At 42.5% G+C, this 13,879-nt stretch overlaps 1 protein-coding gene across 1 annotated transcript in view; it reads right to left on the reverse strand.

The window, feature by feature from the left end:
• The window catches only part of snw1 (SNW domain containing 1), a 30,862-nt gene that overhangs the window by 2,951 nt on the left and 14,032 nt on the right, over positions 1 to 13,879 (reverse strand). Inside the window, exons 6-12 of the mRNA XM_072493587.1 lie at positions 10,914 to 11,018; positions 10,521 to 10,590; positions 6,987 to 7,052; positions 4,998 to 5,114; positions 4,731 to 4,872; positions 3,483 to 3,579; positions 2,560 to 2,677 (exon numbers count right to left, since the gene is read on the reverse strand). Of these exons, the coding sequence (XP_072349688.1) occupies positions 2,560 to 2,677; positions 3,483 to 3,579; positions 4,731 to 4,872; positions 4,998 to 5,114; positions 6,987 to 7,052; positions 10,521 to 10,590; positions 10,914 to 11,018 (715 nt within the window). The remainder of the gene's footprint in view (positions 1 to 2,559; positions 2,678 to 3,482; positions 3,580 to 4,730; positions 4,873 to 4,997; positions 5,115 to 6,986; positions 7,053 to 10,520; positions 10,591 to 10,913; positions 11,019 to 13,879) is intronic.

Below are 13,879 nucleotides of genomic sequence, written 5' to 3' on the forward strand. Positions count from 1 at the left end.
TGGCTCAAAATTGTGCCGATGTACACTCCTCACTTGGGTCCTCCCACCCTTTTACCGTCAACAAGATATTTATCTGAAGAGTCATATGGATTCGAAACGGCAGCACAAGTGGATAGCACTGTGGCTTCACAGCGCCAGGGTCGATTCCCCGCTGGGTCACTGCGGAGTCTGCACGTTCTCCCCGTGTCTGCGTGGGTTTCCTCCGGGTGCTCCGGTTTCCTCCCACAGTCCAAAGACGTGCAGGTTAGGTGGATTGGTCATGATAAATTACCCTTAGTGACCAAAAAGGTTAGGAGGGGCTATTGGGTTACGGGGATAGGGTGGAAGTGAGGGCTTAAGTGAGTCAGTGCAGACTCAATGGGCTGAATGGCATCCTTCTGCACTATGTTCTATGAAACTTTAACTCTTGTTTTCTCTTATTAACGTTGCCAGACCTGCTGAGATTTTCGAGCATTTTATCTTTTTGTTTCAGATTCCAGCTGTTTTGCTTTTATTTTAAGGTATTTATCTATCTTCCCATTATCCATGCTACTTACCTCATCACGTGGACACTCTCTGGGTAAAAAGGTTTTCCTTCAATTTCCTGTTAGATTTATTAACTACTATCTTATGGTTACAGCTCTTGGCTTTGGACATTCCCATTAATAGGAAACATTTTTTCTGTCTACCATATCAAACCTTCATAGTTCCAAAGACCTTAATGTTACTCTGTAGAATTCTTCTTTCTAGAGAAAAGAGCCCCCCACCTCATTCAATCTTTCCTGATAGTTGCAACTTAAGTTCTGGTATCACCCTTGGAAATGTTTTTGAATCCTCAACCAGAACTACACTATTCAAGGCTCAATAAGTTCTATGAATGATAACAAGATAGCTAAAAAGATGAAATTGGGAGAGATCGAGGAACATTCCAGCACTCAGCACGTCTAATTGCTATCGAGCAGCAATAAATTAAGCAAAAAAAAAAATAACAACTATACAGCCAAAACATTAGAATACAAGGCAGGAGTCATCACACTTGAACTGTACAGAATTGTAGTGATATGTTTAGATCATATTTTTTTTTACACTGGGGACATGAAGCAGAGAAATTTTCGATCCAGAGCATGAGAGAATTAAGTTACAGCAAAAAGAAATAAGCTTTAAGTAAAAAGCTGACCGTATAAGACAATATAAGATCATATTTTAAACTGAAGCATAACTATTTGACAATGGGAACAGACCAATATATTAAAGGTGAGATTTAAAACTCCTATTTCAGTCATCTTTCTGTAATGGAAAAGGGGAAAGACTAAGGATGTGTGAAATGCTATCCATATGAAATGTGACTCGATGGGCCGAATGGCCTCCTGCACTGTAAATTTTGTGATTCAATTGAGTTCAGATTATTTTTTCCTGTATAACACAGGTAAAGCACTGATCACGGTGGCAGAATTGGGAGCCATCCGAGGAAACACAAGAACATCATGCACAGTAGCATATTTCAGTGTATTGGCTTTTCTCCCTGTTGTGTACTGGTCAAGTGACAACACTTGCTTTTTTGCTTTCACTACGACATCAGTCAAATAACAACAAATTGTATTCATATAGCACCGTTCACCTAATAAAATATCCTAACATGCTTTGCAAAGACATTATAAACAACATATGACACTGAGGCACGTAGGAGACATCAGGGCAGATGCCCAAAAGCTTGGTCAAAGAGACCGAGGAATGTTAAGGGAGGACAGTGAGGTAGAGACGTTGAGGGATTTACAGAGAGAATTCAAAGCTTAGGTCCAATCCAACTGCAGGCATGGCCACCAATGGCAGAGCAATCAAAATTAGAGGTGTACAGGAGGCTGGAATTGGAGGAGAAAAGATACCTCAGAGGGTTGTGAGGCTGGAGAAGATTACAGAGATACAAAGGGGCTAAGACCATGAGGGGGATGACAATTTTAAATTCAAGGAGATTATTAACCAGAACCCAGTGTAGATCAGCGAGCACAGGGATGATGGGTGAATGGTATTTGATCGGAGTTAGGCCATGGACAGCAGAGTTTTGGATGACTAGGTTTAGAGGGAATGTGGGAGGACTGTTAAGTCCAGGCTTGCTCTAACAAGGCAAAGTTGAGGATTTCAGCAGCAGGAGCTGAGGCAGGGGTGGAAAGGGACATGTTACAGAGGTGGAAATTGGCAGCTTTAGAGACAGCATGGCCATATGGTTGGAAGCTAATCTCAGGGTCAAATATCACACTAAGGTTGTGAATCTGGTTCAGTTTCAGAAAGTTACCAGGGAGAGGGATGGAATAGTGAGCGAGCAAGGTTTGAGGCAGTGTCACTCAGGAGGAAATAGCTCTTCACAGGTTCACTGGACTATGTTCCATAATCGCTAGTTTGAATATCTAACTCAAACTATGATCCATCCAATGGCACGGTGTAAAGCCAAAGAGAAACTTGGCCAACTGGGAGAAACAAATATAAGTACCAGATCATTTCCTGAACAACCCACATTAAGGAAAGCAAATGACTGCATAAATCACCAGTTGCCAACATTCTTTTGTAATGGTCACTTTAGTTTACCTTGTTCTGGTTGAAAAGTCTTTGGTCATACTGTATTTCAGTTGCTGCACGTTGATTTGGTACACCCAAGGCAATCAGTTCACTGATGTCTCGGTCCTGGTCCCTTTGCAGCTTGGACCTGATGTTTAAAGAAGTAGAATTACTTACACAGCAGAACTCAGTTGCCATTGTGAAATCAGCACAAAAGCTCTTGTTGCAGGGTAGAGGATGTCAGAAAACTTCACTCTCCATGAAAATTTCCGAAATGTGCCGAATTTCACTAAACTCAATGTAAAATATTCTCTTAACCCTATCCACAATTATACCAATTGGCTTGAAAGATAAACTTGCATTGCTACAAACAGCTTTCGCTAATGTCACCTTTTGCTCAGCGGTAACACTGTGCTCTCAAAGTCAGTATTGTGGGTTCAAAGCCCATTCCAGAGACTCGAGCACAAAATCCATGCCAAGTCTTCAGTGCGGTATTGAAGGAATACTATTTTATTACAAGTGCTGACTTTCAGATGAAGCATTGGGTTTAGCCTGCACAACAAGTAAATATACCACATCAGTGTTTTAAAGAGCAGGGTCTTCTTGCTTGTTGGCCAACATTCATCTCTTAAAACATCAGCATCAAAAATATTAACTGGTCGTTTTTCTTAATACTATTTGTGGGAATTTCCTGTGTGCAAATTGACTGCATTTCTCTACGAACGTACGGAACAGCAGTGACTACACTTTAAAGGCAAATCCTTGACTACGTACTTTGGGATGTGCTGAGGATGTGAAAGAAAGGTGCTATCATGATTGAAAGTTTTTTATTTTAAAAAAGTGACAAGCTCTAGGCCAAAGGTACTGAGACGAGGATTTCACAACGTGGCATGCAATGATCCAATATTCTAAATAAATTATATTTCTCAAAAATTCATCAATTTGTGACGTACCTCTTATCCGGGGCTGCCCGGGCAAGATTGCGGTCATGCTGTCGTTCTTTTCTTCTTTCGTGTCGAATTTCATCCCGCTCTCTGGTTTCATTTTCCTCTTTAGAAAAAAGAAAAGCCCTGTCACATAACTTTTAAAACTACACTACACAGAAGTTTTCTTTTTAAACAAATGGAGGCTAGCCATTCTTTTATTTTTATAAATTTAGAGTACCCAATCCCGTTTTTCCAATTAAGGGGTAATTTAGCGTGGCCAATCCACCCACCCTGCACATCTTTGGGTTGTGGGGGCGAAACCAGGAGGCTAACCATTCTGCTTGTGAATACCGAAGATCAGACTTTTGAATTTTACATGTACTCTTTTTTTTTAATGTAGCGAAGCAAGTGAAGTTTTAGAAAGTCTTCAAATTAAAAATAAAACAGGTTAATAGAGGCACAGTAGTGTGCTTTGCAAATACAGGCTTGTTGCGCCGTGCAGTCGTTTTCTGCTTCCATAAGCATTTTGTACAGAATGCCTTATTGATAATCAACTGACTCACCTGTGCCATTGCAGCCAACTGCTATCACTACAATAGTGGGTTCAAATTGGTCATCACTATACAACTTGATATAAATTGCAGTGCCGTTGTGGGCCACAACAGAGGTCAGAATGATTTGGAGACTGGGAACAAATAGTGATAATAAACCCAACCCATTGTTTCACACATCTTGGTTTTGAATAATCGCAGCGGCTTGGGAACAGCTTGTCCAAGTGCTCTCTTTCCCAAGGATTATTTTTCTCTTTGGGTTGTGGGGCGAAACCCACGCAAACCCACGGGAGAATGTGCAAACTCCACACGGACAGTGACCCAGAGCCAGGATCGAATTGGGACCTCGGTGCCATGAGGCAGCAATGCTAACCACTGCACCAATGTGCTGCCCCTCTCTTTCCCAAGGATGCCAGTGAAGGAAAAATAAAACGAAGTTGATTTTTATTTTTAAAGTTGCATTCATATCCCCCCTCACCTCAAAATCATAGGTTCATTTAAGGGTTAAACCTTGAAAGAATATGTGGTAACCAAAAATTTTGTAAGGAATGAATACAATAAAAATCTGTCACATCAAGGTGCTTTTGTCCTTAAAAATGTTTTGGCATGTTCACGAACTGCATTCAACAGAAGATACTGTACTTAAAAGTATTTAATGCATATGAAATAGAGGCACAGTAGGATGCTTCCCAAATATAGATTTTTCTTTACAAATATCTCATACCTTTCTCTATGTGAGTCTTAATACCAGCTCTCCTTTCCCTGGCAATCTGAGCCAATTCTCGGAGCTTCTCTTCCTTCTTCTCTTTCTCCTTCTGAGCCATTTTCCTTTCAACTTGTGCTCGCATCTCTACAGCTTCACGTGCCTATGTGCACAACATAGGTCAGTTAGATGACCTCAATAAAAGGTTAAACATGAACAGAAGCAAAAGGAGATCACTCAGAAACTAGGCTGCGCCTTGCAACATTTCAGGAGTTCAGGAAAAGTTACCTTTCTGTCTGCAATGTAGAGAGCCTCTGCAAGTTTAGCAAAGTTCTCATTGATGTGAACAGTTTGAAGTCCTCGGCCATCGGCAGCAAGACGCTTGTCCAATGGAATTGTGTAACCCTGGAACATACAACAGAGACACACAATAAAGAGCTGTACAAATGTGCACCTGGCATCTCAATCAGAAACTAGGCTGCGCCTTGCAACATTTCAGGATTCAGGGCAGCACAAAGATTTTTAAAATAAAAATTAGGAATGCAGGCACCGACAGTCTGATGGGCTGATTCTGATTCAGCAGCCCAGGAATCTTGATTTTCAACTCTCATAATATCTTGAGCTCTTCTAAGATTGTGGGCTTTTTATAAGGAACTAGATAGTTTCTCTTGAAAGTTTGCATTCCAGTTGATCACCAGTGTAAACTTTAATCCTCTTGGGCCACTAAAAAAAATACTACCAATTTGAGAACTGCCACTTGAAGAAAAATAAAACGGAGTTGATTTTATTTATAAAGTTGTGTCCAAATGCACCAGACAAAGCCAAGAAAGGGTTCAAATACGGGAATACAAACGTTGCACATATAGCTCGCTGGAAATAGTTTCTGTTCATGGAATGACAAAACTTGTCAAAATATTAGGGTATGCGAATAAATCAATTTTTTGATAATTCTAGGTCAATTATTGAAGCCCAAGTTCAAAACTTCAATTAATTGCTACGCTCAACTTCCTTTGCATGAGATCACATTTCAGCAGATTCCGGAGTATTCATGCAATACTATTTGAAGATAATGACAAGAACGTTCTCCCAGGGGGCATATTCAGTTGAGAAATACACCAAATTTTCACAAAGCTTACAAACGAACCACCAGCCCCTTCTAACAAATTTCCTCAGGTAAACAGATATGCCAAGGCTCAGATTTCCACGGCCAGAGGTGAAATTCCAATTCCAGATAATCGGGTTGTGTCATCCAACCACGCGTCTCACTCACGCGCAGTGTTTTGCTGAGATCAGCCTAAACTAGAAACAGTGATTGCTACGGTCAGGGACAAAACTGGATTGGGAGAAGTGGAATGCTCAGGGAAACACAGAGACGGCTGTGACCATTTCCCCTCCTTGAGCTGCTTGGCGGTCATTTGGCCATGTTCAGTTTGTAAGATGTCAACCGAGTAAATTTTATCCAAACTTGAGGCCAATCGCTGCAAGTCATGCCAATTTTCATTGCCAGCCTTCAGCATCTTGAACACATCCTTCAAGATACATTTTAAAAGGAAGCTTTCAGTGTCTGATTCACATTACTTGCAGCATACAGCATTGTTTTGCATCTATCTGAATTAGGAAATTTTTATTTGACTAAACTGTTATAACGCGACCGGAGGCCAAGGGATCTGCAACCCGAGAGTCCGTATAGCCTCATCGGAGAACAATCTACCTAGATGAAGGGAGCGGAACCACCCCCTTAAACCAGGGGCATTTGGGACATATATACCCCGGCCCAAGTTTGGGCTGGGCGCGGGAGAGCGTTTGGGGAGTAGCAAGTGTAACATAATAGCTATAATAAATTTGAGTTTCTTACAGCCATCACTTCTTTTCTTAAATATAAATTTACAGTACCCAATTATTTTTTTCCCAATTAAGGGGCAATTTAACGTGGCCAATCCACCTAACCTGCACATCTTTGGGTTGTGGGTGTGAGAACCACGAAGACACGGGGAGAGTGTGCAAACTCCACACAGACAGTGAGCCAGGGCCGGGATCGAAGCCGGGTCCTTGGCACCGTGAGGCAACAGTGCTAACTACTGCACCGTGCAACAGCTATCACTTCCGAGTGGTCATTTACCTGGGACTTTACATAAACCAACAGTGCAGCCTGAATTACTTTAAATGGTTTCCTGGGTTACTGGCAAAGTCAACATTTTATTGTAATTAAACTGATGGCTACACCATAGTTCTTTTTAAAAAAAAGAGACTGCAAACAAAGGTCAAGTTTTTTTTTACCTTTGCGTTCTTCCAGTTTGATATGCATGGAGGAATCTTCCACTCTTGCTGTTCTTTTACAGTCATCTGAAACAAAGATATCAAAAATGCTGCATTGAAATAATCCAATAAACTGAAACAAGGAGGCTTCATAGCACTGCCGACTTGAAAAAATGAACACACTATTGTGGCAGCCTTCTTAAAGGTTTCAGGTAGGAACAAACCAGTGTGCATTTGAGGACACCTTGAAGTGCTTTATGTGAATTACTGTTGAAATGCAATTACTCGAAAATTGTTATGTAGGCAAATGTGTGATTGGCAAGATCTTATGAAAGGTAAATAATTACAATTGCTGCTTTGGTTAGGTTGAGGGAACTTAGGACAGCAGGGAAAGTCCCATCTATTTGAACAGTACCATGAGACCCTTTACTCAGTGTAGGCAGGTGGTGCAACCTTGGTTTCATCCAAGTGATCACTGTACTGGAGTGTCAACCTAGTATACACATTCCTTGAGCTGACTCGCTATTTTGGGATTAGGATGATAAGAGTTCATGCACCTGACCTCAGAATTTTACAGCACTGATGATCATTTGACCCATTATGTGCCGCTGAAATGTGGCCAAGAACAACAATACAAAGAAATCAGAGGCTCTCTGGAGATGTAGTTTCTATAACAGGATGCTGGACAGCAGGAGGCCCCTGGCCTGAAAAGGAGATCATTAGCAGCTACGTGATAAGGCAAAAGATAACCAGCTACGTGATAAGGCAAAAGATAACAGCTATGTGACAAAGAAAGCTGGAGGATGATTGAAACCAGGCTATTGGAGACAATTGCGCAAGGGGTCACATTAACCATTGTAGTCACAGATACGGTTAATCTGGAAGCTGTTTTATGGCATAATGGACCTCTGCAGCCAGAGGGCATTAAAACTGACATCATCGAATCTTCAAAAAGCTGGAAGAGATTGTATAAAGCAGGGATTCGAAGATTCATCAATGAAAAACGCAGGAACTACCATCGCAGAAGAGTACCATGAATCATGGCTCGGTGATCAGTAAATCATCCTTCGAGAAAGCTTGGTCAGCTGTTCGATTGGAGCGACGTTTGAGTTTGATTCGTAATAGTTATCAATTATTGAGTTAAAGTCGGTGTGGCATTGAGTTAAAGTTTGTGACATTTATTGAGCTGGTCTGTGAGACGGTTCAATTAAAGGTGACAATAATTAACTGCATAAGACTCTGTGTGACACATTTGATCTGAATAAAGTAAACGTGATTCAAGAATATTTGTATAAGTAGTTTGTGTGATGTGTCAATTGCGACCCTCATCCAGGAGCAACAAAGGTGACTGTGAGTTGCCTTCTTGAACCACTGCAGTCCCCATGGTGTAAGTACACCCACAGTGCAGTGCTGTTAAGCAGGGGGTTCCAGGATTTTGGCCCAGCGACAGTGAAGGAACGGTGATATATTTTCAAGTCAGGATGGCGAGCGGCTTGGAGGGAAACATTCAGGTGATGGTATTCCCAGGTGTCTGCTGCCCTTGTCCTTTTAAATGGTGGTGGTCGTGGGTTTGGAAGGTGCTGCCTAAGGAGCCTTGCCAAGTTCCTGAGATGCACCTTGTAGATGATACACACGGCTGCCACTGTGCGTCAGTGGTGGTGGGAGTGAATGTAATTGCAAGGGCTGCCAATCAAGCACGCTGCTTCATCCTGGATGGTGTCAAGCTTCTTGAGTGTTCTTAGAGCTGCACAGATCCAGGTAAGTGGAGAGTAATCCATCACATTCCTGACTTGTGTCTTATAAATGGTAGACAGGCTTTGGGGAGTCAGGAAGTGAGTTACATGCCAAAGGATTCCTAGTCTCTGACCTGCTCTTGTAGCCACAATCATAAAATCCCCACAGTGCAGAAGGAGGCCAGTCGGCCCATCAAGTCTGGACCGACCCACTGAAAGAGCACACTAAACTAGGCCTAGTCCCCCACCCATCCCCATAACCACACCAAGGGATAATTTAGCATATCCAATGCACCTAACTTGCACATCTTTGGACTGTGGTAGGAAACCCACACAGGCACGGGAACAATGTGCAATCTCCACACAGGCAGTCGCCCAAGGTCAGAATCGAACGTAGCGTTGTGAGGCAGCAGTGCTAACTACTGTCCCACTTGCCACCCTAATATTTATATGGCTAGGTCAGTTCCCCTAGGATGTTGATAGTAGTGGATCTAATAACGTTAATACCACTGAATGTCAAGGGGCGATGGATAGATTCGCTCTTATTGGAGATGGTCATTGCCTAGCATGGTGTGGAGTGAATTTAATTTGTCATTTGTCAGCCCCAGCCTGGATAGTCTAGGTCTTGCTGCATTTGAACATGGATTGCTTCAGGAATGACTCCAACCAGCAGAGGATATTTGTGAAGCCTCCTTCTCCAGAGAGTTGTTTAATTGTCCACCATCATTCACGGCTAGATGTGGCAGAGCTGAAATCTGATTGTTGATTGTGGAATCACTTAGCTCTGTCTATTACTTGTTGCTTATGCTGTTTGGCATGCAAACAGTCCTGTTTTGTAGCTTCAGCAGGCTGACAATGTATTTTTAGGTATGCCTAGTATTGCTCCTGGCATACCCTCCTACACTCTTCATTGAACCAGGGTTGATACCTTGGCTTGCTGGTAATGGTAGAGTGGGGGGTGTGCCAGGCCATGAGGTTACAGATTGTGGTTGAGTAAAATTGTGCTGTTGCTGATGGCCCACAGCGCCTCCTGGATGCCCAGTCTTGCGTTGCTAGATCTGTTCAAAGTCTATCCCATTTAGCACAGTGGGAGTGCCACATAACATGGAGGGTGTCATCAATGTGAAGATGGGACTTCATCTTCACAAGGACTGTGTGGTGGTCACTCCTGCCCATACGGTCACTGTGATCCCTGTTTTCATGTTCATAGGGGGAGAAAAACTGATAGAAAGTAAGTTTAAAAATTGATTATGCAAAGGCACGCAAATATCCATGGGTTCAGAGCATCATCATTAACCTTAGTTAACATTTGAAACCAAATAGGCCTTAGAATGCAGGCAATGTTTGTTTCTAAATCTATTTTTAGGCACGTTTGATGATGTCTTTCCCAATAAATCAAAGATCTATGACAGGTTTCCTTTGCTGCAGAATACTGTACAGGTATTTTATTTCTCTACTGCAAGTTGCAGGGCTGTGTGGGCTGTTAGTAATTTGCTGCTCTGATCCATCAAGCCCCATTACTTCGTTTTTCTGACAAACCTCACCTTGCTGCCAAAAGATAACACAGCAAGTTTTAATCCATTTGCAGTAACCACGTTTGAACGGTACCAAAGCTATCATTTTGTTGAGGATTTAATTCATTGTTTCTAGACCAACAAAGTTACCACTCAGTCAGGCTTTGATGAGGACATCACAGTTCATCTAGACTTCTGCTGCTGTGCTATAAAAGACAGCATAACTACATTAGAAAAATACTCCAGTAAAGTCTTCTGTGAAATACTGACAAGCAATATCATCTTGCATTAATTGATTGTTCCCCTACCTTTCTGCTCGGTGAGTGCATGACAGGTGCAGGAGGCGATGGGGGACCTCGAGGAATCTTCTTATTAATCCTAAATGCAAAGATGACAGAACAGGACTGGTCATAATCAACATGCAAAGTAACAGCAGAGTCAGAAATACATGTTGTTTTCTGATCCAAATGGAGCCTCAGTACTGGAAGATAGTGGAAGCGGAACTGCCAAACTATCAAATTGTCTGATCCCACTGAAGTGTCATGCCGGGACCCTTGAAAATCATACGCACATTCAGATTTCATGACGTTATTTCAAAATTTTACATTGGCTGTTAGGAAATTGCACGACCATTGTGAAGCACCATTAAAAATAGAATTCCACCGTTGAAAGATCTGGACACTACACTGGTATCTACTTACTTGAATCGAGGAGGTTCCATTGGGTCCTTTTGCATTTCCACCATTCTAATAACTCTCTGTTTAGCTCCTGAATTGAAAGCAACACCTTGTTGAGAAGGAGTGTACCTGAGCACAAGGAAAATGAAAAAAAAAACATTTAACGTGCTGATATGGTTAATTTTTACATACCTACACAACTTAATTCTTAAAAATTAGACTGTGGCTGTAGCTTCTTTTGCCATCCCTGCCTGCACCATTAGTCCCTGTGCCTCCAAGGATTGATCATTGGCTCCCTCCTGGTACTCATTTGCATGCTGCCCCTCAGTGAGATTATTCGTGTACACAATGTCATGTTCCACATGTACACTGGTGACACCAAGCTCGACCTCACCATTGCCCCTTCAATCCCACACTGCCCCTGATCTGGCATACTGCTTGTCTGACATCCAATAATGGATAAGCAGAGATTTTTTTCCCAGCCAAACACTGGGGAAACCTAAGCCATTATATTTGGTCTCTTGCCACATACTCCGCTCTCTAGTCAACGACTTCCTGGTAACTGTGAGTCTGAACCAGACCATTTGCAATTTGGACGTCATTCCTGACTCTGAGCTGGGCCTGTTACCTCCAGTCTTGACCATTAAAAATGCTCTGCTGGCCGGCATCTTCCAGCCTACATAAACTGAAGCGGATTCAAAACTCTGCAAAATGGGCCAGCACCCTTGTGCTTGCTGACCTGCATTGACTCTTGATCTGGCACGGTCCTAACTTTAGAAATTCTTATCCTTGCCACACCCAAATTCTGTAACCTCCTGCAGCCTACTCTGCCATTCAATGCGATCAAAGCTGATCTTTTGCCGTAACCCTTTTTTCTCACCTGCTCTCCATATCCATTGATGAGAAACCAAAAATCAGTCTATCTCAGCCTTAAGTATTGTCAATGATGGAACATCCACAACCCTCGAGGGCAGAGAATTCCAAGGACTCATAACATTTTTTCACCTCATCTCAGTCCCACACGACAGGCCATTTATCTTGAGACTGTGCCCCCAAGTTATAGATTTCTCCAGCCAGCAGAAACATCTCAGTAGTTACCCTATTGTGTCCTTCAGAACCTTATACGTTTCAATATCATGTCTCATTCTTCTAAAATCCAGGCCCAATCTACTCAGCCTCTCATCATAGGACAATCCTCTCATCCGAGGAAACAAGCTAATGAAACTTTGCTCTACCATCTCCAAGACAATTATATCGATTCCCGGCTTGGGTCACTGTCTGTGCAGAGTCTGCATGTTCTCCCCGTGTCTGCATGGGTTTCCTCCGGGTGCTCCGGTTTCCTCACACAAGTCCAAAGATGTCCAGGTTAGGTGGATTGGCCATGATAAATTGCCATTAGTGTCAAAAAAGGTTAGGTGGGGTTACGGAGATAGGTTGGAGGTGTAGGCTTAGGTAGGGTGCTCTTTCCAAGGGCTGGTGCAGACTCGATGGGCCGAATGGCCTCCTTCTGCACTGTAAATTCTATGACAATCTATGACATTTTCCCTGCTGATACCAATTACCTCAGGTTCCTCACTCTTATTAGTCTCCAGGCTACTCTCTATTATGTAGTTTGTCTTCTATTGTGAACAGTCACAAAATGTTTGTTCTATGTTTCTGCTATTTCTTCAATCACCATGATAATATCTCCTGTTTCTGTCTGCCAGCACCACTATTTACTTTAGCTATTCTCCTTTTTATATACTTTTAAACGCCATGACAATCTGCTTTTATATTTCTGGCTAGTTTGTCCAAATATTTTATTTTTTCCAGATCAACATTTTGGTGCTCCTTGCTGTTTTCTAAAACACTCCCAATCCTCAGGCTTACTTCCATTCTCCACCATATTAGCCTCTTCTTTTAATCTAATTCTATCTTTAACCTCCTCAGTAAGGCACGGATAGATATTTCTCCCTGTGTTTCCAATGGGTATAATTGTTTCCTTAAATGTTTACCACTGCTTTTTTTATTGCCAGGCCTTTTATTTTATTTACCCAAATCTTGTTTGGCAAGATTCTATGGTATTTATTTGAATGCAAGGAGATTGATGAACAAGGCATAATGATTGTGAACAAATTAAAACATGGAGGCATGATGTCATTGCTGTCACTGAGATATAAGAACAAAGAACAAAGAAAATTACAGCACAAGAACAGGCCCTTCGGCCCTCCCAGCCTGCGCGATCCAGATCCTTTATCTAAACCTGTCACCATTTTCCAAGGATCTACTTCACTCTGTTCCTTGCCCATTCATATATCGGTCTAGATGCAGCTTGAATGATGCTATCGTGCCCGCCTCTACCACCTCTGCTGGCAAAGCCTTCCAGGCACCCACCACCATCTGCGTAAAAAACCTTCCACGCACATCTCCCTTAAACTTTCCCCCTCTCACCTTGAAATCGTGACCCCTTGTAATTGACATCTCCACTCTTGGAAAAAGCTTGTTGCTGTCCACCCTGTCCATACCTCTCTATTTTGTAGACCGCAATCAGGTCCCCCCTCAACATCCTTCTTTCCAACGAAAACAATCCTAATCTACTCAACCTTTCTTCATAGCTAGCAGCCTCCATACCAGGCAACATCCTGGTGAACCTCCTCTGCACCCTCTCTAAAGCATCCACATCCTTCTGATAATATGGCGACCAGAATTGCACGCAGTATTCCAAATGTGGCTTAACCAATGTCCTATACAGCTGTAACATGACCTGCCGACTCCTGTACTCAATACCCCATCCGATGAAGGCAAGCATGCTGTATGCCTTCTTGACCACTCTATCGACCTGCGTTGCCACCTTCAGGGTACAACGGACCTGAACTCCCAGATCTCACCCGTGCTCAAGGAAGCTGCAAAGAGGGACAGGATTGGTAGCTCAATATTCCAGGATACTGGATCTTCAGGCGAGATAGGGGAGGAGGCGTAAGAGGAGGGGCGGTTGCAATTTTGGGAACCAA

This window comes from Scyliorhinus torazame, chromosome 2, assembly GCF_047496885.1.
Source record: "Scyliorhinus torazame isolate Kashiwa2021f chromosome 2, sScyTor2.1, whole genome shotgun sequence".
NCBI classification, from domain to species: Eukaryota; Metazoa; Chordata; class Chondrichthyes; order Carcharhiniformes; family Scyliorhinidae; genus Scyliorhinus; species Scyliorhinus torazame.